General features: G+C 42.4%; 1 protein-coding gene across 1 annotated transcript; it reads right to left on the bottom strand.

Moving 5' to 3' along the window:
• Positions 1–19: 19 nt before the first annotated feature.
• SETX (senataxin) lies at positions 20–26217 on the bottom strand. The gene is made up of 25 exons (XM_058818185.1): positions 26049–26217; positions 24788–24968; positions 23301–23508; positions 23017–23126; positions 22357–22576; positions 22095–22214; positions 21203–21374; positions 20592–20682; positions 15892–20145; positions 14956–15055; positions 14365–14541; positions 13526–13755; positions 12869–13036; positions 12599–12755; positions 11722–11823; positions 11191–11303; positions 10454–10525; positions 10049–10198; positions 9499–9606; positions 8647–8834; positions 7935–8027; positions 7204–7368; positions 6626–6763; positions 3163–3250; positions 20–2679 (listed from the first exon to the last, which is right to left on the bottom strand). The coding sequence occupies exons 2-25, from the start codon at positions 24965–24967 to the stop codon at positions 1423–1425; spliced, it is 8661 nt and encodes a 2886-aa protein (XP_058674168.1). The 5' UTR covers position 24968; positions 26049–26217; the 3' UTR covers positions 20–1422.
• Between the last annotated feature and the right edge of the window lie 777 nt (positions 26218–26994).

Raw genomic sequence — 26994 nt, 5'->3', positions numbered from 1 at the left:
CCTGGCAATCACAGCCTGAACCAGCACCTGGTGCTGGGCAGAGCAAGGCACTGGTGTCTCCCTGAGCTGGGCCCTGCCTGGCAGAGGGTCAAAGCACAAAGCTGGAATTATCCCTGCAGTAACAGAAATGGAGCTGAAGATGATGCCTAAAAACTGTGGCTCACTTGCTGCAGCAAAGCCACTGCCACACTGCTGTGACAAGGGACAGCAGGACACTCCCTGCTCAGTGGAGATGGCACAACCTGGCCCACTCCCTGCACCCTCAGGTTATCTCCACACAAAGCTCAGTGCATGTAAAATGCTGCTCTTCACCTCCTGAGACACACACGAGCTCCACAAAACAGACACTCATACTTCACAGCGACCCAAAGGAATTCTTAGTAGAAATAATTCCAGTTTTATTGCGAAATGTTATGATGTGAGGAAGGTTTTCTTAAAAATAATTTGGTTTTTTCGCCATCCTCTTTTAGTGGCTGCATGTTCTTCAGGAGCACAGTGGAAAGAATCCAGCAGTAACACCTAGAAAGATCTACCTGCCCTTTTCATCCCAGTCATCTCCAAATTCTCAATACACAGAAACTCAAATGATATTTCCAATAACTGTTAATAGATGTTGGACCAAGATTCCACAGTGCTGTTGATCCCTGCTCACAGGGACACAGTGGGACCAAAGAGACCTCACAGGTTTTAATCTGCAGATTGTGTTGCCCCTGCAACAAGAGAGGGATTCCAACTGATGGAGCAGCAGCAAGAGCAAAACTCAAGGCACATTTATATAAACAAAAACTCTTTTCTTCCTATAAAAACAGGCAATAAAATATATACAAAATAAGTAGAATTCTCTCTGTTCAACCAATGTACATCTGCCTCACTCTTCCCTGAGGCAGTAGCGGAGCACTAGCAAGAACCATTGGTATTCACATTTTCAACACTCAGTTTTGCTATGAAATAAATTAGACATATTAGTGAAAAGGGAAAAGAAGTCTGTCCTTTGGATTTTGGGGTTGGGTTGTTGGGTTTTGTTTTTGCTTTACTCTGGTTCTTCATAAAAAAATTACATCTCTAAGAAATTAGCATTTACACAAAAAAACCAAGAAGCTATGTATTTGCCAAATATCTTAAAATAATTCTGTATACTGTACAAATATACACTGTTAAACATTTACAACCTCAGCTTCCTAGATGACTCAACCCACTGCTCTTCCAAGCAATGCAGCTACCCAACTTCTCTTTTCAAAACCTCAAAGGTACCATCTGTCAGGTATTAAATCCCTTCACAATTAGGGACAGGATGGGAAAGAGATCCTCTGATAGTAGTGGTATCAATAGATGGGAGTTCCAGCTGTGCTAAATAATTTAAAACACAGTCCTTGCTCGACAGAAATCAGGGAAGAGATTTTCAGTAATGAGCCCATAGTGAAGTCAGTGAAAGAACTTTCTTCTCTTGGCAGAGCTTGATTCTGAGTTCTCTGGTGATTCCTGGGATGGTCTCCTTGACACACCACGAGAGTCTTTGTTCCACTCACTGCCACTGCTCTGAGCTCCTTCCCTGGGGGCTCTGGAACCGCTTTTGGACACGGCTGCTCTCCGGTCACCCTCGCGCTGGGCTGAGGGAGGGGCTGGGGGCAGCACACTGCCCTGTCCTGCTGCCTGCTGGGCCTTCCTGGCACTTTCTGCTCTGCACACCTGATCCCTGGCAGCTGGGGACACGTGCAGGCCTTGCTGTGCTGCTGATCCTGGCGTGCTCTGGGCTGACCTCAAGGGCTGCTCCTTCCCTTTGCCTTCAGCTCGAGTGGCCAGGCTGGCCAGCCTGGGGTCCCGGGGCTTCTCTGGAATGGCACCAAGTGCTGCAGCCCCCGAGGGTGCAGGGGCACTGCTGCTCCTCTTGGGGTCTGCAGCTGGAACTCCTGAGGGTGCAGAGGCACTGCTGCTCCTCTTGGGGTCTGCAGATGGGGTCCCTGAGGGTGCAGGGGCACTGCCCCTCCTGGGATCTGCAGATGGGGTCCCTGAGGGTGCAGGGGCACTGCCCCTCCTGGGATCTGCAGATGGGGTCCCCACAGGTACAGGGGCACTGCTCCTCCTGGAATCAGCAGCTGGAACCCCTGAGGGTGCAGAGACACTGCTGCTCCTCTTGGGATCTGCAGCTGGGGTCCCCAAAGGTGCAGGGGCACTGACCCTCCTGGAATCTGCAGCTCCAGCCCCAATAGATGCAGGGGTACTGCTCCTCCTGGAATCTGTTGCTGGAACCCCCATGGCTGCAGGGGCACTGACCCTCCTGGAATCTGTTGCTACAGCCCCCACAGGTGCAGGGGCACTGACACTCCTGGGAACTGCAGCTGGAGCCCCAAGAGATGCAGGGGCACTGCCCCTGTTGGAATCTGCAGCTGCAGCCCCTGCAGGCTGTGTGGGCCCTCGGCTTCCTTGGGGCACTGCATGGCCAGGGCCAGCAGCAAGTTCCCGTGGGCTGCTCCCAGAATTTCCAGGCTCACTCCTCTTGCCACTGGAAGAAGCAGCCTGCACCACAGGAGATGTCATAGTCCCTCCTTTGGATGGGGGTTGACCTGGTGGCCTGAGCTTCAAAATCCTGAGAGCTTCTTTCTTGTAATTTTTTTCTGTTGTCCTAATAATGGCACCTCTCTTCTGAGCATCCTGAATCAAGTGATTCCAGTTTTCATCTCCCTTTAAAAAAAAAGAAAAACAAAAGAAAAAAACTGTTACCAGCAAGAAATCAACACAAATGGACAGAGGTGTCAGAGGATGTATAACCTCTTTAATCAAGGTACCTGACACAACTGTCATGGAAACCAATGCTATGTTCCTTCTGGAATGGAAGAATCTTATGTTTCAGGTGCAAAACAGCAACAGACACTCTGGCTGCTGTAACACAGGGAAGGCACTTTGAGCCATCAGAACTTCCAAAAATGACAAAATTTCTCAATTTCTCAATTTCCAGGGCTTCCCCTCGGAGGCGCGGGGCTTTAGCGCCCCCCAGTGGCGAACTAACACAAACCCCCTCCCGCCCTCGGGAAAGCACAAAACCCAAAAACCCTGCAGGACACAAAATTCACTTTCTTGCACAGACTGAGGACAGTCTGAGGGCGCTGCTCGGTGCCCCAGCCCACGGGGGGCTCCCAGAGCCCTCTCCATCCCCACTGCACCTACCATGAGCGTCTGCAGCCGGCCCAGGATGAAGAGGCTGAACCGGGCTCGGGTGATGGTGACATTCAGGCGCTGGAGGCTGGCCAGGAACCTGAGTGACAAGACAAAAACTAAGCTCCTCAACTGCTTCTTCCACAAGAAGGTTTAAAGGGTTAGGAGGAAAGGACATAAAATGAAATGTCACTGAAATTAACAGCAGCAGTTCCTGCCCAGACCCCGCGGCAGCAGCCCTGCCTTACATGAAAGGCTGAGCATAAATTGTGTTTTCTTTTTTTCACCACTGATTCCTTGCAGGGAATTCCAGTTCTTTCCAGCTCTTGTCGTTGCTGTTTCCTTTCTTAGAGTAAATCCCCTCTTAATGCCAACCACTGCTCCTTAAACGTTCCTTAAAGTACTGAGGATATCAACCTCACTTCACCTATCAAGACTTTAAGCTTCTTTTTGACTCCAACTGAAATAGATTAATAATATTTGGCAGTATTAATGGGAAAACACCCTACTGAAATACTGAACACTGCACATGAATATTTTATTTTAAAGGTGACCTGCACTGGAAGCACATCAAGGCAGACTTTTGCTTTGTCATGCTTCAAGAGGGGAGAGTTTATCCTTGCAGAAATCTGGTTTTGCACTAGGAAAATTGCCTGGTTTGGTTTTCAGGGATTACAATCCACAATATTGAAACTTAAACAAATGCTGAGTGTATTCTTAAAAGTTGATTTCAGTTAGCACTCATTTACCAGGACTCAAAAAAAGGCTTGTGAGACTAATACCAACTATAAGAGCTTCCAAAATACACAGCTTAGTCTTTACTAACAAAATCCACAATTCAAAAGCCCAACCTAATCTGAGCAGGTTCACTGTCAATGCCTGACTCTGTGGTCACTGAGACCTCATCTGCAGCAAATTCACAACCCTGCAGTGAAGATGCAAAAACCACAGAGTCACCTAAAAAAATTTGGACAGTGCAGGAAATAAGAGAAGCAGAAGCAGAGTGGATCCAGCAGCACAGATAGAGTTCTCTAGGACTTGAGAAATGAAAAAGGGGAGACCTTGAAAATCTACTAAATATTCCTGACAGCTTTTACAACTGAAAGACAAGAAGGTTATTTTCCCAGGAAGGAGGGAGGGAAAAAAATCCATTGTTATTCCTTGGAGTTTTCTTCACCCAGTTACTTTCAGAGTAAATTTAATGCTGGACTAGCACACCTGGAGAGCAAAATCCTTCACTCAGGCTACAAGATCATAGGTAAGGGTGTGGCAAAAATCCCATCACACCTTGCCAAGGGCACCTGACCCTGAAACAGAGATGTCCAAGCCAACAGCAGGTACAGCTGCTAAGGCACTGCACTGGCACAGCTTGAATATAAACCTTTATATATTAATGTATGAACACAGTAAGCTGGAAAGTTCCTGCTGAAAGAGCAGACAGAAGTTAAATCTCATGTCAGCAAAAAGAACTGGCAGGTTCCAGCTGCCTTCCATTCCCAAACTCAATCAATCAGATTAAGAAGTCTTCAAAAGGCATTATTGTTGTTTATCATGAGATTTGGATTCCTTCTCTTCCCAAAGTGGATCAGCACAATTAAAAGCCATTTTTCTTGCAGAGAATGAGCATCAGAGAAATATAAGCAGCTTACTCAAACTTATGTGTAGAAAGAAAGTTTTTTGTTTATGTGACCAGATTTTTGCTAGTTTAACTTAGAAGGCAGTGAACTCTAAGAAGGCATATTTCATATTTTCACTACCATTTTTTAAACTAAAAGGATCCACAAGTTACAGAACTCAGCAACTGCTCTAAGTGCTCTGGGGGTAAACAGCACATTCAGTTTAGTTCCTTCTGTTTCAGACAGAAAAACCCATAAAATTAAGAAATCTGCAATCCTGAGTTAAGACTTGCTGCTAATCTGTCCCATTTTAGAAGACAAGCACACTCATCTACAAATCCCAGATCCAAGTCTGGTACACCACATTCCAAGTGACATGCACAACTAATTCACAAGAATTTTACAGACATTAGCAGGAGAATGGGTTTCACTTTGAGAACAGCATGCAGGAAGTTACAAGGTGTACCAAAAGCCCCAAGAACAATAACTGCTGCAGTAATAATGCAAAGAGCCAAGATCCCAAGGCCAACCCTGCCAAATCCAGGCAGTGGCAGGATAAGGGAGCTGTGCAAAGGGATCAGCACTTAATACAGAGCACACCACCAGCATTTCCCTGTTGCTCAGACATCTCAGACCACTAATTCTCGCTCTGAGACATCCTTTATTCACTGCCTGGTAGAAGTGATTTGTTCTCTGTAACTTCCTAACCAGTCCTATTAAAAACATGATTTTCTCTGCAGTGTCCCTGGGAATCACAGAATCACAGAAGTTCAAGACTGGAAGAGACCTATAAGATCATCAAGTCCAGTCGATGTTCTAACTGTTCACTAGATCATGGCAGCAAGTGCCACATCCAGTTTTTTTTTGCATTCTTCAAGGGATGATGACTCCATCACCTCACTGGGTAAATGATTCCAGTATCTGACCACTCTTACTGTGAAATATTTGCTTCTTAATTCTAACTTACATCTAGCTTGACGCAACTTGAGACTGTGTCCTCTTGTTCTATCCGTTGTCGCCCGGAGAAAGAGGCCAACCCCCAGCTCACTACAGCCACCCTTCAGGAAGTTGTAGAGAGTGATGAGGTCGCCCCTGAGTCTCCTTTTCTCCAGGCTGAACAACCCCAGCTCCCTCAGTCACTCTTCATATGGCTTGTGCTCCAAGCCCCTTATTAGTCTCATTGCCCTCCTCTGGACACGCCCAAGTAACTCGATGTCCCTCCTAAAGTGAGGGGCCCATAACTGGATACAATACTCCAAGTGAGGCCTCACCAGTGCTGAGTACAGGGGAAGAATGACCTCCCTGCTCCTGCTGGCCACTCCATTTCTGATACTGGCCAGGATGGCATTGGCCCTCTTGGCTACCTGGGCACACTGCTGGCTCATATTCAACCGATTGTCAACCAGCACCCCCAGGTCCCTTTCCACCTGGGCACTGTCCAGCCATTCTGTTCCCAGCTTGTATCGGTACAGGGGGTTATTGTGGCCGAAGTGCAGTACTCGGCACTTGGACTTATTGAAGTTCATCCCGTTTGATTCTGCCCATGCATCTAACCTTTCCAAATCTCTCTGGAGAGCCCTACACCCCTCAAGCAGATCTACACTCTTTCCCAATTTAGTGTCATCAGCAAATTTACTAATAAAAGACTCTAAGCCCTCATCCATATCATCAATAAAAATGTTGAACAAAACTGGCCCCAACACAGACCCCTGAGGGACACCACTGCTGACTGGTCGCCAGCTGGATGTGACACCATTCACCACCACTCTCTGGGCCTGGCCATCCAGCCAGTTCTGAACCCAGCAAAGGGTATTCCTATCCAGACCAGAATGGGACTGGCAATCCCTGCAGGCACATACCCAATGGATCCCTTGGTGCTGTTTGCCTGCAGGTGTGGCAGAGTGGAGGCCTCGGAGCTGTTTGCCCTCACACAGGACACGATGATGCAATCCTTCTCCCGGCCCTGGAACGCATCCACCGTGTCCACCTCTCCTGGGCTGGGGAGAAACACAATGAGCAGCTTGCTCATCCTCACTTGGGGTTTTAAACAACACACTGATGCAAACAGCCTAAACACTAAATGCTCATGTGTGAAACCACCAGGGTAAGTTTCTCATTTAGTACATGAGCATAAACCTGAATTTACTTTTCTGAGATCAGCACCATTACTGCAAATCTGTTTGGGTCCACACAGTATGGAATTTTAAGTTCTTTTATTCAGAACTATAATCAAAGCATGTGGGTAATAACTAAGAATGGCACAAAGAGACCACACCTGTTTTAGGCAAAAGGGTTACACATCCCCTTTAAAGGCACAACCAAGCACAAATTTTAGCAGTACAGAAAGAAGCTGGAGACTTTTACCATTATTAAGAGGATAAACAAAGGATTAATATGCAAGAGCCAAGATCCATTTGAAAGTTTGTGGTTTCTTTACCTGTTATTCTTAAACACACTGTCCAGTTGTTCCTGGATTTTCTTTTTCTGTGCACTGTAAGGGGTAATTATTCCAATGCGACGAAGGCCCAGATCCTTCCTTTTCTCTTTAATTGTTCTAATTAACTCCATCACCAGCTTCACTTCCCGAGGATTGCTGTAAGAGCTGCACAGGACAAAGAGGAAACATTACAGGAACACCTCTGAGAGATCTTTCCAATTCAATGCTTTGGGGAATTTTGATTTTTGAACTTTTACAGCTTTTTTCACACAGAGGATCAAAGAACTTGGCAAGCAGACCCTGAGGAGGGTGTACTAAGCCTGGGAAGTGCAGGCAGTGAAAAGTTGCACTTCCACATTCCCTCAGCACCTCCAGCTGTGCTCTCCTTACAGAACAGGCAAAGGGAGGGCTGAGCTGCCACCTCCTGGCATCTCCTCAGTATGCACCTGGGAAAGGGAAGTCACTGATAAAATCAGGAATTCAAACTCTTACTGAAGTTAACAGAGACTGCAGGCACTTCCTGGTATCTAACAGTGGGTCAAACCAGGATTAAAACCAGTTTCAGATTTAAGAAAAATCTCTGTTTTTTGTGAAATTAAATCTTATCAGCTGGAAAATGCAGTTCTAGCTACTTGATGCATACTGGAACAACAAAGGAGAGAACACAGCTCTTCTGTAGGCAATTAATTCTTAGAAAATCTAAACTGTGGCTGAATTAGAATTTTACTTACTCATTGTCTCGCTCCTCACGACCATCAGCTACATCAAAAATCAGGTAGGGCTGGAATGGCCATTCTGAAGAACATCTGTTCTCCTCTATTGCCCTGGAAATGATATTTTTATCACAAGGCAACCATACAACTAAGAAATTCTAAGAACTTATACTCCATTTATTTACATCATGGTTATCAAACACAAGCAGCTCTCCAAGAAGAGAGGAGCTGACCCTGAAGTATCCCCAAAGGAAGTTTAAATTAGATATAAAGAAATTTTTTCACAGAAAGGGCAGTAAAGCATTGGAACAGACTGTCCAGGAGAATCACTATTCCTGGAAGTGTTCAAAAATCACATGGATTTGGCAGTGAGGACTTGATTTAATGGTGGAAATGGTTGACTCATGAGCCCGTTGGCACTGAAAGTCTTTTCCAACTTCAACCATTTTATGATTGTAACTTTCAGTTCTTTTCCTCCCCAGAATCCCTAACTTTTCCTGCCACCCAAGTAGATTGAGGCCTAAAATGAACTCTATATGACTAATTTTAAGAGACCTTACCTCACCTACCACACCCAGCACTAACAGAGATGGACTGCACACTTTCTCCCATTAACCATCTTTCCCCCTCCCAAAACCTCAAGCATTTTTAGACTCACAAGAACACCCTGACATCAAAAAATTGCTTTGAAATACCCTCAGCTCAGGAAGGAGAATAGAGAGCTACTCACTTGGCAGTTTTTAGAGTCCTGCCATACACATAGTTGGATGGGAAGAGGCAGATGTCTGGGTGCATCCTGTACTGCACTGTCAGCTGCACCACAGGCAGGCTGTGCAGCATGTTCCTCTGCACTTGCTCCTCCAGGTGCTTCTGCAGTCGGGCCATCAGAGACTGGTCATAGCCATACTGCTGAGCTTTCTGCCACAGGGAGAACAGGAAATTTCATCTGGCATCTCATTCCCCACCAGTCCAAGTGTTTTGGTGAATTTGCAAGTCAATTTGGTGTTTTAAACTTCTAAATTGCTGACAAAATGACAGCTGCTCGTGCTTTAGTTTTCCATGTGTGTTGTCTTATTTCACCTATACAAATCTGAATTTTTGTGTCTAGTCTTTAACAAAACAACTTCTCCTTGTGACTCACAATACAGTAGAAAGTTAAGAACATCAGCCATAATGAAAAGAAAGACTTTCCAGGTGAGATCTTGTTAAATAAACACACAACCTCTAAAGAAGCCACCCTGGTTTTCCTCCTTTCTTTACCAGCTGTTTAACACAGCCCTTATTGCTGGAGACAAGATGTGCTCTTATATATTTCTCCTTAAACACCTCTAGGGTCAGGAAGTCTCCAAATAAACAAGAAGTCTTCATCCTTCTCAAGGAATAGGGTAGTGACTGAAGCTCCCAGAATGACAAAACAGATCCTGCCACAACACAACATCTCTCACAAACCAAGTGAGAGATTTAAAGTTTGTATTGCCTCATTGAAATCTTCCCCCCCCCACTTTAAATATTTCCTATAGATACTGTTCTTTAACCATATCCATTCTATGGCAAGAAAAAAGCAAAGAGCTTGAACACTTACTACTGATTTGACAGTAGGAGGGAGCTGTTTGGGATCTCCAACCAGGACAAGTTTATTACAGCGATGGATCAGTGGGATCAGAGTTTCCACCTCACAGGACTGCCCTGCCTTTGGAATATGCAAACAGGACAAAAGTAGAAGTTGTAAGCAAAGAAGGGAAGTACATTAAATTACTTGTAACACAGCCAGAATAACTCAAATGCTTTAAGTCTTCTAAAAAAAAATTTAAAAAAGAGGAAAAAGGATTTTTCTCAAGTAAAAAAACTACAAACATTTATTTTATTATTATATATGCAAAGTTCTCCAAACAGATATAAATATCACCAAACTATCTAGGAATCTCTAAAGCATAAAAATCATGGCTGAAGTGTGGCTCTACATAAAAGCTGTCTGCCATTACAGCACCAAACAAGTCAGGAAAAAAAAAAAATCAATTAAAAGTTATTCTTTCTCCTCATGGTCCTACTGGCAACAGGGCAGGCAACAAACAAATACTGCAGCAGCAGCAAAGAGCCCAGGGCAGGGGCTGCAGCTCCCACACTGCACGGACCTCATCCACGATGACACAGCTGAAGGGATCCAGCCCCTGGCGGGAGAAGGCCGATTCCAGCAGGCTCCCCCCGCTGGTGCTCAGCGTGCAGCAGATGATGTCAGACTCCAGGATGATGTCTGCCTGCACCTTCTGGGAGTGCACCCGAACCTTCAAGCACAACAGGACACCCTGGTGAAAATTCAGCCTTAACTGCAACAGTCAATGCTCCTGTTTGGGCTTTTTCCCCAATATGCAGCCAGAGCACACCCAGATTTCACAGCTTACTCAGCTCATGGCCTTGATCCATTCACCCACTACTCTATAAATGCACTCAGCTACATCAAAACCAAACTCCACCACAATTAAAGGACACCAGGTATAAAAATACATCAGCTGAAGTTTATTAGAGATAATTTCTCCTACCTCCTTTAGCTGAGAAGCAAGTTGTTGTCTCTCCTTTGCAAGTCTGCCAATTTCATCATTTAACATTTGACTCTAGATAGGGGGAAAATTAAACAGGAACCACCTTTAGCACTACCCATTTCCCATATACCTTTTTCCCCCTTCATACCCTAATTTCCTAAACATGTAGACTTGCTCAGACAGTCTTTTAGTATCAAAATGGTCTCAAGAAGCCAATCAATTTCTTGGAAAGCTGTCCCCATATTTAGGCATTGCAACACACAGTACCAACCATTTCACAGTGCAACTGAGAAATGGTTTATCACCAGAAATCTCTAATTTGGCATAAATGCCAAATTCTTAGACAAAAAAAAATTAAAACTTCAAGTGCAACACATACTCCAAAACCTCAGATCATGAGGTATCTTCCTGTATTTTCAGTGAAACAAAGCTTTGAACATATAATCAATTTAAACCTTTAAGATTCATAAATATGGTTATATTAAAATCTAACTAGTGGCAGAACCAAGTGAAGGCTACTGAATGATAGAGCAACAAGTGGCTCAATCAACCAGTGGGAAATACTGGCATAAATAAACAAAAAATTCCTGATGTAAAGTTCTCCATTCCCTCTCATGGTGCTACCAACTTTTCCATTAGTTGAAAAAGTAGGTGAAGAAAGAGTGACATCAAAAACCAGAGTTGTCTTTGTGTTATGAACACAAAACCACAAAGAAGACTACAACTTGTCTTGCTACCTCTCTCTTCTCACATCTGTGCATGGCACGCTCTCGAGAGAGCATGTCCAGCTTCTGGTCCAGAGCTTCTTTCTTCTTCTGAATGTCCTGGTCACAGTCACCTGGCTTTCGTTCTGGAATAAACCAAAGGAGGAACAGAAAAGCTGTTATAGGAACTCCACATTGGACACATGCATTTTTTGCTGCACTTTCCCATTTTCTATTCAAATTTTATCTCGTAAAATGATGACAATGAGAGTTGCTTCCAACTGTAGTTCTCAAATGCTGTATTGCTTCTAAAATTATGGCTTTAACATGTGTGCAATGTAATTTATTAAACAAAAGGGTCACTTTGCTTATTTTTTCCCTTTTCCTTAGATCCTGGCTCATACATAAACTGCCACTTTTCCACTAGAACTGACAAAACCCAATGTTTTATGAAATACTATTTTAGAAAAATCTTCCTTCTTTGTAGACACATAATCCCATGTGGAAAGCATCACCAAGCTCTTAGAGGAGAATGAAGAAAAGTCTGATTTCCATGTTACTTACTCATTCTGTGCTCAACTTGCTTATCCAGGCTGAATCCCCTCACTTCATTGTTGATTGATTTTTCAGGACCAAGTCGCACTAATTTGATATCACCACAATTTCCTGTTTACAAATCAGAGTCAAAATACTCTTAAATTACTCCAACTGTCTCTATGCTTTGCTATGACAATTTAAAAAAATATAAAGCATCATGGATATCAAACAAGGCTTTTCTAATTACCTGGAGTTTTCAACACCTGACTTGTATTTAAATGCAGCCACAAAAAAAATTCAGTAATTCCAAACCTTATTAAAGGTGTTGCTCACATTTTAGTTGTGGCTAACATTAAGAATGTTATTTTGAATTAATGAAACTTCCTCTTATTCTCAGGTTTATCTAAAACTTCCAGAATTCCTAACTTGGACAATGCTGAGTCCCATCAAGTAATGCAATTGGTAAGTCAATACCAAAATAACATTTGGTTACAATGCAGATATTTTTCCCCTTGCCACAAACTAGATGTCTTTAACAGAATTAATCTACTTTGTGTTAGTCACAAACTGGGAGGAGGAAAAATGAGAAGCTTAGACATACCAAAATTTTCACCAGTCTGTTTCCCATGACCCAAAAAGTCCAATTTTATTCAAAATAAAGGCAAGGGACTTGTGTTCAAATCCCCAAAGAGTACTTAAAAACTGATGAGCTTAAACTAACAGAAGGAGGAAAGGGTCCATGTCTATAGAAAACAAAGTGTAACTTACTAAAAAACCTCATAATATACCTTTCAGAAAAGCACATTAAAGTTAACAATAAAAGTACAGTGCATGATCAACTGCTTCATTTCCTCCTCCAGGTTTTGCCCATTTAACATGAAAACAATTTAAAAACAAACCATACCCAAAGGCTCCTGTTTGTTTTGGCATTTTTCCTTAAATGCAATGATGATCTTTTTCATGAGTTCATCAACAGCAGCATTTGATGGTGCACACACTAGAAAACGGTTTGGCTTAATCTTGGAATTTTTTTTCCGAGCTGTTTTCTCATTCCTAGTGTTCTGCAGATTAATTAACAACGAACAAGTTCCTTAGATTGTTTTCACCTGAGACTGAGCAGCCAGACTGTACATTCATCTGAACCAAACCCCAGCACATGACCATGCTCACTTACTTCTCTCAAAACACGGGACAGCAATCCTACAATAGTTTTTGATTTCCCTGTCCCAGGAGGTCCATGGATAAGGCAGATCTTGGGAAGTCCTGGGTGCTGCTTTACCATGGCATAAGCTGTCTCAATGGCTCTCTTCTGATCTTCATTGTATTCATTCATGTATGAAACCTGAAGGAATAAACAGAGCAAAAAATAATGAATTCATGTTGATCACACCTTCCACATCAATTTTCTATTCTTTCAGAATGTCCTCACCTCTCTAGCTAGAGCTCAAAAGCTGGAAGGGTAGGGAAGCTTTTGATTCTAGGTTTGCTCTAGACACACACCCAATCCTCACTTAAAGTAGGCTTTGTTCACTCCCACACCTTTATGTCACAATACCTTTTCCATCCTATGTTTTATTTCCGGAAAATTCCCCAGTAAGGGGAAGGAAAACTGAAAGCAGTTGGAAGCTCACTGTAACAACAGAGTACAAACACCTGAGCAAGTTCAGATTCATCTCCTCCACCCCAGCAGCCAACTCTGAGGAGAGCAGTGTCTCAATGCTTTTGAAACATGGCTATTTTCTCTTAGTCATCTCAAAAACCAAACCCGCAGAACTCATGAGGCCCAAAAGCTTTTTCTGTTAACCGTGGCACTCCCAGCTGCACAACTTACAGCACTTCCTGAGGCAACAGGGAGATCTCTGGGACAGAAGTCATTGTAACTTGGATTTATGATGGGTCTAACCAGGGGGCTCCTGCTCAGCAGCAGGAGACCTTTGAATTTTCTGTGTGTGGTCACCAGGGAGCCAACCACCACACACTTCACTTGCTTATGGATAAAGAATGACAAATTGCCTTGGGTTTGCACAGTAAGATGACAGGCAGTCTGCTGCTCTTTTTGTCCTGTTAAAAAAGAATAAAAAAAAAACAAGTTGTTAATTCAAAAACTATCCAAATCATTAACTGAAAAATATTCCAGTAAGTTAATTAATTCACCAGAACAAGGTGCTGTCTTCTGCTAGGGAATCAACAGTGAATTCTTGCAAAATCCCAACACTTACCCATCCCACCAAAAAAAAAAAAAGACCAAACAAAAAACTCTGTACAACCACTCAGATCCCTGCTTTACTAAGGTAGGTTCTGGGTACTTGGAAATCCTGGTAACTCACAGTTTCAATTCCCAAAGACACTGACAATTTTAGATTGAGAGATCACAGAAGTTCATGGCACTTCCTATCTCCTGGCAATACCATCCTAAAGATGAGTGCAGAGCATTTACTCATCAGTAGTTTCTGTTTCTACATGAAGTTCTAGAAAAATGATGGACAGCAGGGCTGCAGCTTCAGTTCCTGATTTTTACAAAGCTTCTAGCATGGAACAGACCTGCTACAGAGGAAAAACAACTCCATTTCCTCTGAGGCCAGTGGTACATTAAAATTACCAACAGCCAGCTATGAAGAAGCATTTTATGGCACCAAGGACCCCATTTTTATTTCTAGCCCTGCTACTCACTATTTGCACAGCCAGATGCACGAGCAAAACGTGTCACAAGGCCAACATGATTCACTGTGTGGTACTCCATCCCACTTTCTTCCCCAAAAGTGTCCTTCTGCTTGTGGACCTTCAAAAGGATTAAGTCATCCTCCTTTGGATGGAGCTGCCTTGCCAAATCACTCTCTCGTAGATGAGCTGTCCAAAAGACAAATTAAAATCACAAGGTTGAAAAGAAAATGGTTACATTTTCTACATGACTGCAGAAGTACTGTTAACTTTTTAAAGCTGTTAAAGGCTATAGCAAAAGATTATTGTGGAAATTTTAACTCCATTCTGCACTCTTAAGCCTGAGCACAGCACTGTATAAAAACAGAGCAAGTCAAGGACAATTTTATCAAAACAAGCTGAAAAAAAATCCTAGATGAGAGAGATGGAAGGCACAAACTCCCTGTAAAATACATGGTTCTCTTACATTCATGCTATAGAATAGCAAAGTTGAAATCCTTTCTATATTTAAAGCAAACACAAAAAACCTCTGCCTCAAACTGCCAGCTCATTATAATGCATCATCTACTTGAAAATCAGATTTTAAAAAAAACAAACCCTCACCTGTAAAATGTGCTGTATTCATGTCAGCAGAAAAGTTCTCTAAGTAGAAGTAATAACCTTTCTCTCTTACTTTCTGGTTTTCTACCCATTCTTGTGCCAGCTACATGTTGAAAAGGAAACAATAATACTTTGAAGGGTTTAGTGTATCAGAAGAAAAGCTTACCATGACTCAAAGGGCAAATAAATGAAATAAAACTATAAGACTGTCAATTAAATATATCAGGAGTCTTACTCATTTCTTTTGTTTCACATAAGCATACCCATTACATATAAACACACAGGGCAAACAAAAGTTCTTCCTTGCCACTCACCCATTTCATGTACTTTCTTAAACTCCTTCACAACTACTCTGAATCTTCCCTGATTGCATTTTCACCTTAAAATATCAGTATTAACCTGGCATTGGCTTTATTTTCTACCTTATTTCTATAGAAGAAGTGATGCAATGACTGAACTTGAAAGCATTCAGACATTAATTGAAGGAACACTGTTTTGTCGCTATTAAGCTATAAACCAATAAAGACTATTAAGCTATAAATCAATAAAAAATACTTCCTGGATTAACCTTCCCTCTCATGTAAGTTCTCAACAGAAACCAAAACCAGATTTTCATCCTCTGCCATTGAAAGACTTCAGTTTCTTAAAGACTTCTGTTTTGAGCTTTATACACTATAGAGAGGAAAATCACATTCTTTGCCACTCCTCTTATTGTGGACGTGCACCAGGAAAAAAGAAACACTTCACTGATTTGAGTAACTCTGGTCATCCCCCATCTTAAACATAGCTTTTTGGATTATCTACCCCAAATTGTTCCTCTATTCTGATCTCCAGGTGAATGTTTTCAAAGGTAAATAGAGGACATAAACCAGGTTTTAATATCTTGGTAAAATTTCTCAGTGTTGATGAAACCAAACCAAAAAGCAGAAAGCTACTTACTGTTTCAAAGGCATTGAGCATCATCAAGGGAAAAAATGTGTCAAAATACTCATTGTAGCCCTGAAAATGGGGAGGAACAGCAGCTACTATGGTCTGCAGAAGATGATTTGGAGTTCCAAAGTAGCTGAAGTTTTCAAACATTTCATAAGTCCACTTTAGGACTTGGTTAACAAAAATGCTGTAATCGCGCTGCTGGCCAAGAAAAGAGGAGGAGGTTTCTCGGCCAGGCCCTCTGGAAATATTTGAAGCATTGTCATAGTGTTTATTTTGTGACTGGAGAACATTACTGGAGCTAAGGGGTTTGAAACTTGGAGATTTGCAGGTTGGATCTCCTGCTGGTGCAGGTTTTGGATACAATGGTGGCCTCACCACCGCCAGTTTGGCCGCGTTCACTTTGCTTTTTGAAGGTGGGGGAAACTTTCTGCCATCTTCCAGATCTTTGCTGAAGGCTGCGTTCCGTGAAGAACTCGCTGAGCTGAAAATTTTGGCAGTGGAAGGTTTTTTTGTTTTAGGTGGTGGGAGAGAAGGCTTGGCAAACACATGATCTGCCCCTGGACTGGTGGCTGGGTGTTTACTGCAGTACTCTCCAGGTTTTTCCACCTGTTCCATACAATCTTTATCTTTACATTTTACAACAGCTGAGACTTCATTCTGCTGAAGGCTTTCATCAACATCCATCTCCTCTGGGGTCTTACTACCTATAGCACCATCTTGAACACTTTCCTCCTGAGAACATAACTCCATATCCACAGGATCTAACTGAGTTAAAAACAGATTATCATCACCTTCATCACTGCTTTCATCTGATTTACACCCATTTTGCTTTGGAGTTTTCATCTCACACTCAGGCAGGACAGTGCAACCTTTTCCTGAAGACTCATCTTTATCACCTTCAAGTGCAGTGGAAGAGAGACTTGAATCCATGGGGACAGGAGGAACCACAACACTGCTACCCTCCCATTTGCTGTTCCAGTCTGAAGAATGAGGCATTTTAGAGGAATTTGCCACCTCCTCCACAGAGAGGCTCTCAAATTTTCTCTCACTGGCAGAAAAACAAGCAGCCTCCTCTCTTTTTTTCTCCCTTTGGTTTTCAACAGATTCTTTAATAGCTCCCAGTTCAAAACTTTGAGCCTTCTGTACCACAGGTTTTGCGTACATTTTGGTAACTTTGTTTCTACTCTCCAAACTTCCCGCAGATTTTTTCACGCTTCTTCTGGACTTTAGATACTGGCGGTCTTGGCAGGCCAGCAGTTTTTTATTCCCTTTCACAGACAAACGCTGAGCCTCGATCTGTTTGGTTCTCTTTTTCTGCGTGACTCCAATCCTGCCTGCAGCTTTGCCGTGGCTGCGCAGCAGGGCCAGGCTCTCCAGGGAGGGCTGCGACAAATCGAACGCCCTGCGGGGCCCCTTCTTCAGGCCAAGCTTTTCTGCAGTTGATGCTGGAGCAGGGCTCTGCCGGACCTTCCTTGGAGGAACCACAGCAGGCATCGACCTGCCAGGCTGAGAACGTTCTGTTGTGCTTTGCAGTGGTGTTTTATTTTTGGCTGTTTTAACGACAGGAGGTTTTTTAGGACTTCTCTGAACAGCTGGTGCTGATTTACATTTTGCTGTGGGCTTCTGTGGGCTTGTGCTCTTTTTCTTAAGGGCCAGCTTTGAAGCTAATGAGATGGGAGATGTAGATGTTGTGGGTTCAGGCACTTTTGAGTCCAGGGTGAAGCCTTCAGCAGTATCTTTGTCTGCACATTTCTCCAGTTGACCTTTTGCCTCTTCCTTGCCAACTGATTCTTCCAAGGTTGAATTAGTTGCCTCTTCCTTGCCAACTGATTCTTCCAAGGTTGAATTAGTCGCTTCTTTGGTATCACCAGCTTCTTGCTGATAAGAAGTATTTTCTGTCTGCTTTTCTATTGAGCTTGCTGCCTCTTCCATGGCCTCATCACTAAAGTAAGGCAGATCATAGCCCCAGTCATTTAAGTTATCATTCTGGCAGTCATCTGAATTACCTGTCTCAGGTGCTGGTGAAACACCATCTTGTTTATACTCCTGAGTTGTCTCCACAGCATACGCTTGAGTGTCTTGCCAAGCTGAAAAAACCTCATCTTCTGTTTCAAATTCAAAATACTGAGACTCACAGTCATCCAGTAAGAGGGGAGAGCCTGGAGACTTTGATTCTCTTTTAGTGTCACTATCAGAAGTGCTGCTGGAAGTTGAAGATGGCTCTGCACACACATTTTCATTCTTGGTTTTTGATTCCTCTTTCTCAGCCACACCTTTTTCTTCATCAGAAGAGTCTGAAATTACAATGATTTGATTGCTAAGTTGATCTCCACCACTGGAACACTTGGTACTTTGGCCCTCGTTGGAAGATCTTACAGAACCTTTCACTTTCCTTTTAATATCAGACACATTTTGGTACACTGAGCTTTCCTGGTTGGTTGCAATGGGAAAATTAAGACTTTTGGCATAAGCAGCTAAAGATAATTTACTGAGTTCTCTATCAACCTGGGAGTCTGCTAAATCATCATCTTCAGAAACAGTCTTCACAAAATTCTCCTCTTTCTTTCCCACTGAACTGTTTTCCCTCCTGAAATATTCTGAAAACTCAAACAACCTGTCACTTGATTCATGCTTCACTGACAGTGGCCGGATCACATCCCTCTTATTTTCAGAGCTAAATGGAAAATAACCGCATGCTGAAATTTTATCCCTACAAGAGGTCTCCGAAAATTGATTTTTGCAGTCATATTTATCCAAATTATTTAAATTAGGCTGCTCCTGGTTTGAAGTCTGAACGTTCGTGCTCCTCTTAAAGAAAGACAACAACGATGGACCTGATTTTTCTTCTGTTGATACTTTTTTCAGTGAGGTGTCATTATGTCCTAAAAGCAAAGTACTGTCATCTTCCTTCCCTTGCATGCCAGCTTCATTTCTAGAGGAGTTACAGGAATCCAGTGATGCTTCCTTGGACACCTGTTTAGTGGGGACCAGTCTGGACTGGAACACACTGTTTGCACTTGTCTCTTGCATACTTTTGCAACTCCTTGAAGATGGAGAATCAAGATGAGTCTGAGCAGACAGATATGGTGTTTTGGATTCTGCTTTGTGTTTCACTTCTAACTCTCTGCCTCTCCTGAAATCTGAATGCTCAGTATTTGAACTGAAGCACTGATCATCCGTATTGCACTTCCCTGCCACAAGGTCAGAGCTCCTATTTTCCTGAGCTTTCCCACATATTTTTGTTGCCAAAGAGTTCTGTGGGAAGACAAACTCCTGATCTGTCAAGTCATTAGGCTCTTTTTTGATATTCATCAAGAGGCCTTCTGTGGATGTGCAAGATGTTGAGCTTCTACATGCATCTCTACATTCCTCTTCCCAGGCATTCTTTCTCCTATGCAAAGGGTTCTCTTGACAATCTCTGCCTTCCTTTGACACGACAAATGGTGAACAAAGGTCCCTCCTCTCATGTCCACTCATCTTGTATCCATCATCACACACATTCCTCTCCTGCTTTGTAGAGACACTCGGCAAAGCTGTTGAGCTTGACTTGCTCCCTCCAGCCAAAGAGCTGCTCAGTGCTTTGCCCTTTATACTTCTTATAACTTGCTTTAAGCACATTTGCAGCTCCTGGGTTTCCTGGCTGCTCAGCTGCCAGCCCACAGCTCGATTTCCCCGCAGGAGGAGGTTCAGTTTGTCCAGGTACTGCTTGCAGAGGGCGTGCTGGCCGAGCTGGTAGCCCTCCTTGAGCAGGCTGCGGATGAGCTGCACGCAGGCGTGCTGCACCGAGCTGGGCGCCTGCAAGGAGCCCGCGGCCGAGCCCTTGGCAAACAGCCCCGGAGCCTTCTCACTGCAGCGAGTGAAGGCTCTGCTTGGGAGCGTGGCACACCTCACCACCGCCTCCACCCACTCCTGGGAGCTGATCCACAGCAAGTGCAGGCACTTCTTGCTTCTGTGCAGCTCAACGATGGACACCAAGATGAGGAGGAAGAACTCGGAGATTTTGTCGCACTCCTGGAATCGTTCGATGAGGATGTCTTTGATTTCTGAGCAGAGGTAGTGGATGACCTCTACTATATAGGCTACACCCAAGTCCTTGAGATCCATGAGGGACTGAACAAAAGGGATGAACCAGAGGAACGTGCTGTGATGGACACGCATGTCTCTGCCAATGTCAGACTGAAGCATGTTAGCCAGGGTGTGCATATCTTCATACATGTTGGGGCAGTACTCTGGGCAAATGGCAGCCTTCCAGCCAGTGTCCTGAAAAATACATCCACCACACAACAGCCTCAGTGATAGGCACAGTTTAATATGGCAGCCTTCTTGTAGCCAAGCTTTTTTGTTACTTCCTTTCATATATTTGTTCATTAAACAGTAACAGCTCTTATATCCCAATGTAAGTCATTAAAAAAATGCAAAAAATAAAGATCACACAGATCTAATTTCCTAAAACATTACCTATGAAATTAGTGTGAAGTAGTAGTTCCTTTAAAAATCATTGTGAACTATTCAAAGACACATGATCATTCATGATCACACAATTTACCCTCAGATAATCAAAAACACATGGAAAGCATTTAAAAGACACTTCATAAATGCAATACATTGACATCAAGAGATGACCACACTTGGAAATGTTTATTCTTGACAACATCATTAAGTGACCCCAGTTCAAAGAAAAGGAATATAAAATACTGGTTTAATACCTTTTGAGGCTTTTCTGTGTTATAATTATACACAATCTGACTGCAGGACATCATGTCATCACCATAGTCTGATTCTGGTTCAGCTTTTGTCCTGAAAAGAAACACAGATTACTACAGCCTCACACAATTAAAACCCTGAGAAACTCAGGACAGATGTTGCTTTTCAGATACCAAGTGTAGAGCTTGTTTCATCCAGCTTGTAAGAGGTGGGGGAAGTGACTGTCTCAGGAAAAAGCTTTCTACTGAGTCATGGATTTGCCTATGTAGAACAATGCCCAGAATGCCATCTACCGAAAAGTCAGGAATTCTCACAAATTTACCAAACCTTGAACATGGCAATTTTCATTAACCTTCAGTGCAAGTTGGTTGTAGCACTAAATAAGCACAGAACAGTTAACAGTCTTCCCAATTCAGGAAAAAAAAATCCTAACAAGTTTAACAGACACACCAGGGTTACCAAAGAGAAGTGAGTATATATTTTTTTGAAGGAACATCACAATTTTAGGGGACCTACTTCAACTTTGCTTTGCTTGAAATTGGAAAGATTATATTTTTTCAATTGCCATCTCCCTCCCTCAACACAAATTACAGCAGCACTGACAAGAACTGACCTCATAAAACTACTGCGAATATTTTTGATTTCATTGTTGTAGCTGACACTGTTGATTATGGTTTGAAAGGCTTGGACAGGATCAATCAGCTGACCCCAAACTTTAGACCCAAGCTGATCCAAAATAACCATGAAACAGTGTAGGGCAGGCCAGAAGGGGTCAGTGGAATCATCTGAAACACAACAGGAACAGTGGAGAGGGTTGAAAAGCAAGTCCTGGAAATTCTTAAGCTAAGCAGAAATTGAAAGAGCTGGTTCTCATTGATTTTTCTAAAATATCAATAGAAAAGTATTCTAGGAAGTTGCAACTGTACTTTTTACTGGAAAAAGAATTTAAAAAGTCAAGATCCCTCATTTGTACAGAGACACTGCTCCTTATGCAGTCTTAAATCAACAGGAGCCTGGATCCATTATTAATATTAAATAATACTGATATTCCCCCACTCTATGAAACTGATGCTTTCACATGGTTTTTTGCAGGAGTGTGCTAAGAAGTGGCACAACTTACACAGTTTCACTTACACAGCTAATTTATACTTCACAGTTATAATAGAAGCAATTGGTTTCTTCTCCCTCATGTAAGAAAATATCATATCCTCAATAAACACGAATTAAATAAAAATTTGCTCATTTAAGAGGCAATCCTGGTCTTGAGGTCACAAGGCAATTCCCAGACTAAGCCAGATTTAGCAAAAGCACCACCATCCCTTCTCCACTCCAAAGTTTGGATGTCATCCTTCAGTATTTGTCAGTATTTCCCAAATATTGCAACTTTCAAAAGATAAATAGGCTTCAGGTAAAATTACCTCTCATTACACTACTAACAACTTAACAAGGAATTCGCTAAAGATGAAAAATGAGCTATGAACTGTCTTAATCTCAAAACGAGTTACCAGCTGCTTCTTTCTCCATAGTGTGAAGTATAGACTGCATGAAATCATTTTGTTTGTCTGGGCCCAGTAACAGAGAGTCCATAGCTTGTTCTTCCAGCACTGACAGCAACATGCAAATTCCTAGAGAAGAAAAAACAGGAGCAACCTGTCTATATACTTGAAAAAATATGAATTTGTACTGACAAATTTTCAAGCTCTGACTTCAAAGAACTGCTTACAAATAGGAGACTACACAAACTAATTTCTGATCATAAATACTCACCCAGCCAATAATTCTTGTAGTTGGCTGTATCATACAAATGAGCTGGCAGAAGGATGAGTTTACCCTTTTCAAACATTGAAGAGCTGTAAATATCTGGGTTCTCAAAAAGCCCCAACTCAATAACTCTGAACAAACAAGTCAGCACTTCCTCTAAGTCATAGTAATCATCCCTGTCAACCTTTCCTAAATTCCTTGCTGTTAGGATGGCCCATCGACGAATCTAAGGATTGAAACAAATAGTTTTATGTTAATAAAAATAACAAATTCTGTAAGAGGAAGCATTGCTGTTACAAACGGGACAAAGGGGTATTTTTGCTAATAGAATAATTAAAAATAAGTACTCAAAATAATCTTAGAAACAGGCTTGCTATATCTACAAGATGATGATGGTGACAAAGAAGCTAAAATTCAGGGTAACACCTATGAAGAAAACTCGTTGGGATTTATGTGCAACAGTTGGTTTGTACTAATTTTATGTTATTTACATGTAACTGACCAAGATATTCTACTGAGAGAACGGCTTATTGTAACAGAGGTCAAGTTTTATTTACAGATAAATGCACCACACATTTTCTAAAATCATGCAAGACAGTATTCCATCCCTTCAGTATTAACATGTGCACATAACCAGGATTTAGCAGAACAGAAAAAGGAACTCACCACTTCATTTGGGTGCACCAAAAAGAGATAAATTCCTGGGTATTTCTCAAAGACCTGAAAGGAGTCTTGACTTAGTTCCATTCTGCAGAGCACTTCCACACATAGCTCACCTAAAAGAGTAAGAGAGTTACGGTAAGCACTAATTTACAGGCTCACAAAAAGAGTGTATTTAGTATCAAAACAAATTATACATTATTTCTCTGGTTTAAGTGAAAATATTCATTTTCACCTCCTGCAGTGGAACACCACCACTCCCTTCCACAGGGATATGATCAGATACATACTGACTTTCTCATGCAGCAGCAGGTAGGGGTATTTCAGGATTTCCAGCAGGGGCACTCGCAGGTTGTTCTCAAAATTTGGGCCCACATAAACAGAGAGAGGTGTCTCCCCATGCTCATCAACCAGAAACAGCTCATCTTCTCCTGCTTCCTCATTCATGGATTTCTCCATGTGGGCAACCAGGCGGGAGGTCTCCAAGTCCCACAGGTCCTGTTCAGTGGGGCAAAACAACAATCAAAGTGTACTTGTGAAAAAAGTGATTAAAGGACATTTATTACCATATACAGATAATTCATTACATGTTCAAAAATTGAAATCTCATTTTGAAAAGTTTCTCTCTATGCATGGTCCAAACCAGTAAAGTTTTGAAATGGAATTCAACTAGGCAAAGAACAAATCTCTCACTTTAAAGTTGAGACTACAAACTTTTTAAAAATAATCTTCAAACCAGATGCAATGTTAAATATTCATATTCATTTCAATACTTATTTTAGGCACAAAACTTTGTTCCACTGGCCAATACACAGAAAGACACGATACAGGAAAAGAGCATCTTTAGGAAGATAGGAAAAGCACTAATAAAATCTTGCCTTCTAACAGATTTTGTAATTAGGGGAAGGAAAAGAATATAAATATAAATAATGCAAAAAGACTGGCTGATTTGCTGGATATTTGTAGGTATTCACCCACTTAACTTACTCATCTTAAGTAACTGCTCCAAACCTCAATTAGACACCAAGTTCATTCACTGCAGTAAATGGACACAAAAAGGAACTTGCAGTAGGTGCAGATTCTCTTATTCCCAGTCTATGGAACTTCAGTCACATGGAATTGCACTCCAGAGCAATCTAGCTGACCAATCTAAAGAGCAACCTTTTAGACTATGATAATTAGCTAAAAACTTTACATGCACAGAAGGGAAATAAGCTAATGATATAATAAATATTATAAAATGCTTTCCTAAAATATAAAGTTGTATACTCCTACAGGAGGACTACAAAAGAGGTCTAAATTTTTTTGATTAATTGCAGTCTTGCAAGGTCTGATCTCTGAAATTGAAACGTAAGAGAAAACTACTAAGTGAAATGAACTGAAGTGAAAGAGAAGTGAAAGCAAACAAAAACAGGAACAAACCAACAACCGAAGAGAAACCAGCAGAAAAGAGAAAACACATTAAAGAAAAGAGCTGTTAGTCTGGCAGATGTTCTTTGTTTCAGATGACAAACCATCTACAGCATGAAAGAAGTCCAAGCTATGGTGTCTAGTCAGCAACTTAAAACTACTGGTTTAGTTCTTGTTAATTTGAATATATGCAAAACAAGAGGATCTCTCTTTTACAATCACCAGTTTGTAAAACTCCATATGAAAAAAACGAGACAGTTAAAAAGCAACACAAAAACCCAGTAACACACAACTACTCCCAAAACCCAGTAACACACAACCCCTCCCCTTACACTGAGGCTTCTTAATTAATCTCTTAATTAATTACCTCATGCAATCTTGGACATTCTTCCCTTGCTTTGTGGTATTCAACCACACACTCCAGGCAGTAACAGAGGTCATCATTGGAGCCTTCAAAATCTTCCTGGGACAGCCTCTGAGCAGCATAGTGCCTCAGGAACTCGGTGGTGTCAGCACCACTCTGTGTGCACCATCGGCATGTGCTCATTCTGGGGGGGGCAAAAAAAGCAGCAATTAAAGCCCAAAGCCTTCAAGTGGCAAAATATTCCCTGTCAGCCACGACAATTTTAAAGCATGAGGAGCGTCAGGATTTCAGTTACTCATTAGCAGTTTCCATGCAGGTGTTCTTACAACATCCAGGTGCGTGCAATTAAACCCATTAGAGCAATTAAAGGGACATCGCACCAGAAATGCCTGTGGAAGGGACAGCACACGGGAAAAATAAAGCACTGTAGTCAAATGTGCAAACTAGGAAAGAAAAGGGTGAAAACTCATTTTATATTTAAAAAAAAAATCTCCTTACCTGCACATTGCATGATTTCCAGAACTACAATGCAAAGCTCTTTATATTATTTTACTGGTGTCTTTGGAATCTAGGTCTAGAGTTTAATTAGCTTCTTTCCTTAATCTCCTACTAAAATTTATAGGTCAACAAACCCCTGTTGTCACAAGCAAAGGGCATTTATGCAGAACTTTCCTGTCTTTGTGATTTTTATAGACAGAGTGCTAAAATTCTCACCACAGATTGCTTTCCTCTAAAAACAAAAATCTTTCACTAAGCAGCAATGGAGTCACCTCAGATCCTGCTAGCCTGAAGAATTCCACAGAGCACTGGAACCACAGAATGGTTTGGATGGAAAGGACCTTAAGGATCATTTCATTCTACACCTTCCACTGTCCCAGGCTGCTCCAAGCACCATCCAAACTTTGGACACTTCCAGGGATCCAGGGGCAACCGCAGCTCCTCTGGGCACCTTGTGCCAAGGTCTCAGCACCCTCACAGGGAAAAACTTTCTCTTAATACTCAATCTAACCCTGCCCTCTGTCAGTTTGAATCCACTCCCCCTCGTCCTACCACGACAGCTCCTGATGAAGAGTCCCTTTCCAGCTTCCTTTAAGCCCCTTCAGATAATGCAAGGCTGCAAAAGCATGAACTCTTGAACTAACTATACAAAAAGAAAGGTGGTAACTACTTATTTTATTCAGCATAAAAAAGCAGATAAAGCCAAGCCTTAAGTTTCCTCATACATACACACATAGTGGGAAAACCCAACAATTGTGGCATTTACCTTTGAAAAAGGCAGCTATTTGCTGTGCAGGTGTGCCAGCTCACATGGTGGGAAGGAGAACAGCGCTGCCCTGCAGCCAGGCAAGGGGCTGAGCCCTTCAGCCATACATGTCCTGAGTGCAGAGGGCAGAGCCGTATCCTCAGCAATCAACCCCCTGGTGACCAAGTCCCGGTGGTGTTTCAAAGATCTAGAGCAAAACAGAAATCAAACCACTGAATCACAGCATCAGTCTGGCTGGAAAAGGCCTCTGAGATCACCGAATATCCAACCTGTGACCAAACACCACCTTGTGTCACCCAGAGCAGGGCACTGAGTGCCACATCCAGCTGAACCTCCAGGGATGGTGACCCCACGACCGCCCTGGGCAGCCCATTCCAATACTCAAATATTTAAGAACTCTTTTCAGTGAAGGAATTCCTCCTGATGCTCCAGCCTGGCACTGCTTGAGGTTCTGTCCACTCCTGCCACTCACTACTGAGAGAAGAAGCCAATCCTCACCTGACAGAACCTTTTTCCAGCTGGTAATGACTCCACAACCAAAGGTTGTAAAGAAGGTAAATATTTTATTCAGCGCTAGACACAGGAGGAGAACATCTTCCCAAATCCTGCGTGCCCCGACATTCACAAATCCTCTATTTATTCACAAAAAATCATGCATATTCTATAATGCCTATACATATTCAGTAGCTCACCCCCGCCCATTTTCCACATGGTTTGGAAATTAGCTGTGACTGCGCCCTTTATCCTTTTTATTGAGTCGGTGGTCTTTAAATGAGTCTGGGGGCCTGACAAGATGAAGGCTCAAAGTCTTCATAGTTGTTAAACTTTCGAACTCAGGTGTTTTGGCATCGAATTTTCTGGCAAGCTCAGCAGTTTTTATCAGGGGCTTCTCTTATTTGCAAGCTCAGCAGAATTTTATAGGTAACAGGTATCCTTCGAAGGGTCC

This window comes from Ammospiza caudacuta, chromosome 21 (genome assembly GCF_027887145.1).
Source record: "Ammospiza caudacuta isolate bAmmCau1 chromosome 21, bAmmCau1.pri, whole genome shotgun sequence".
Classification (NCBI taxonomy): domain Eukaryota; kingdom Metazoa; phylum Chordata; class Aves; order Passeriformes; family Passerellidae; genus Ammospiza; species Ammospiza caudacuta.
This window is presented reverse-complemented; position numbering and strand designations above follow the sequence as displayed.

Bases quoted from the DNA above. Each gene is read 5' to 3' on its own strand.
- SETX (XM_058818185.1), bottom strand. From the start codon at position 24,967: ATGAGCACATGCCGATGGTGCACACAGAGTGGTGCTGACACCACCGAG. The intron at 15,056-15,891 runs GTAAGTAGCTTT...TTCAACATGTAG, and splicing joins TGCTCAATGCCTTTGAAACA to CTGGCACAAGAATGGGTAGA. The intron at 10,526-11,190 runs GTAGCAAGACAA...CCCCCTATCTAG, and splicing joins ACAGATGTGAGAAGAGAGAG to AGTCAAATGTTAAATGATGA.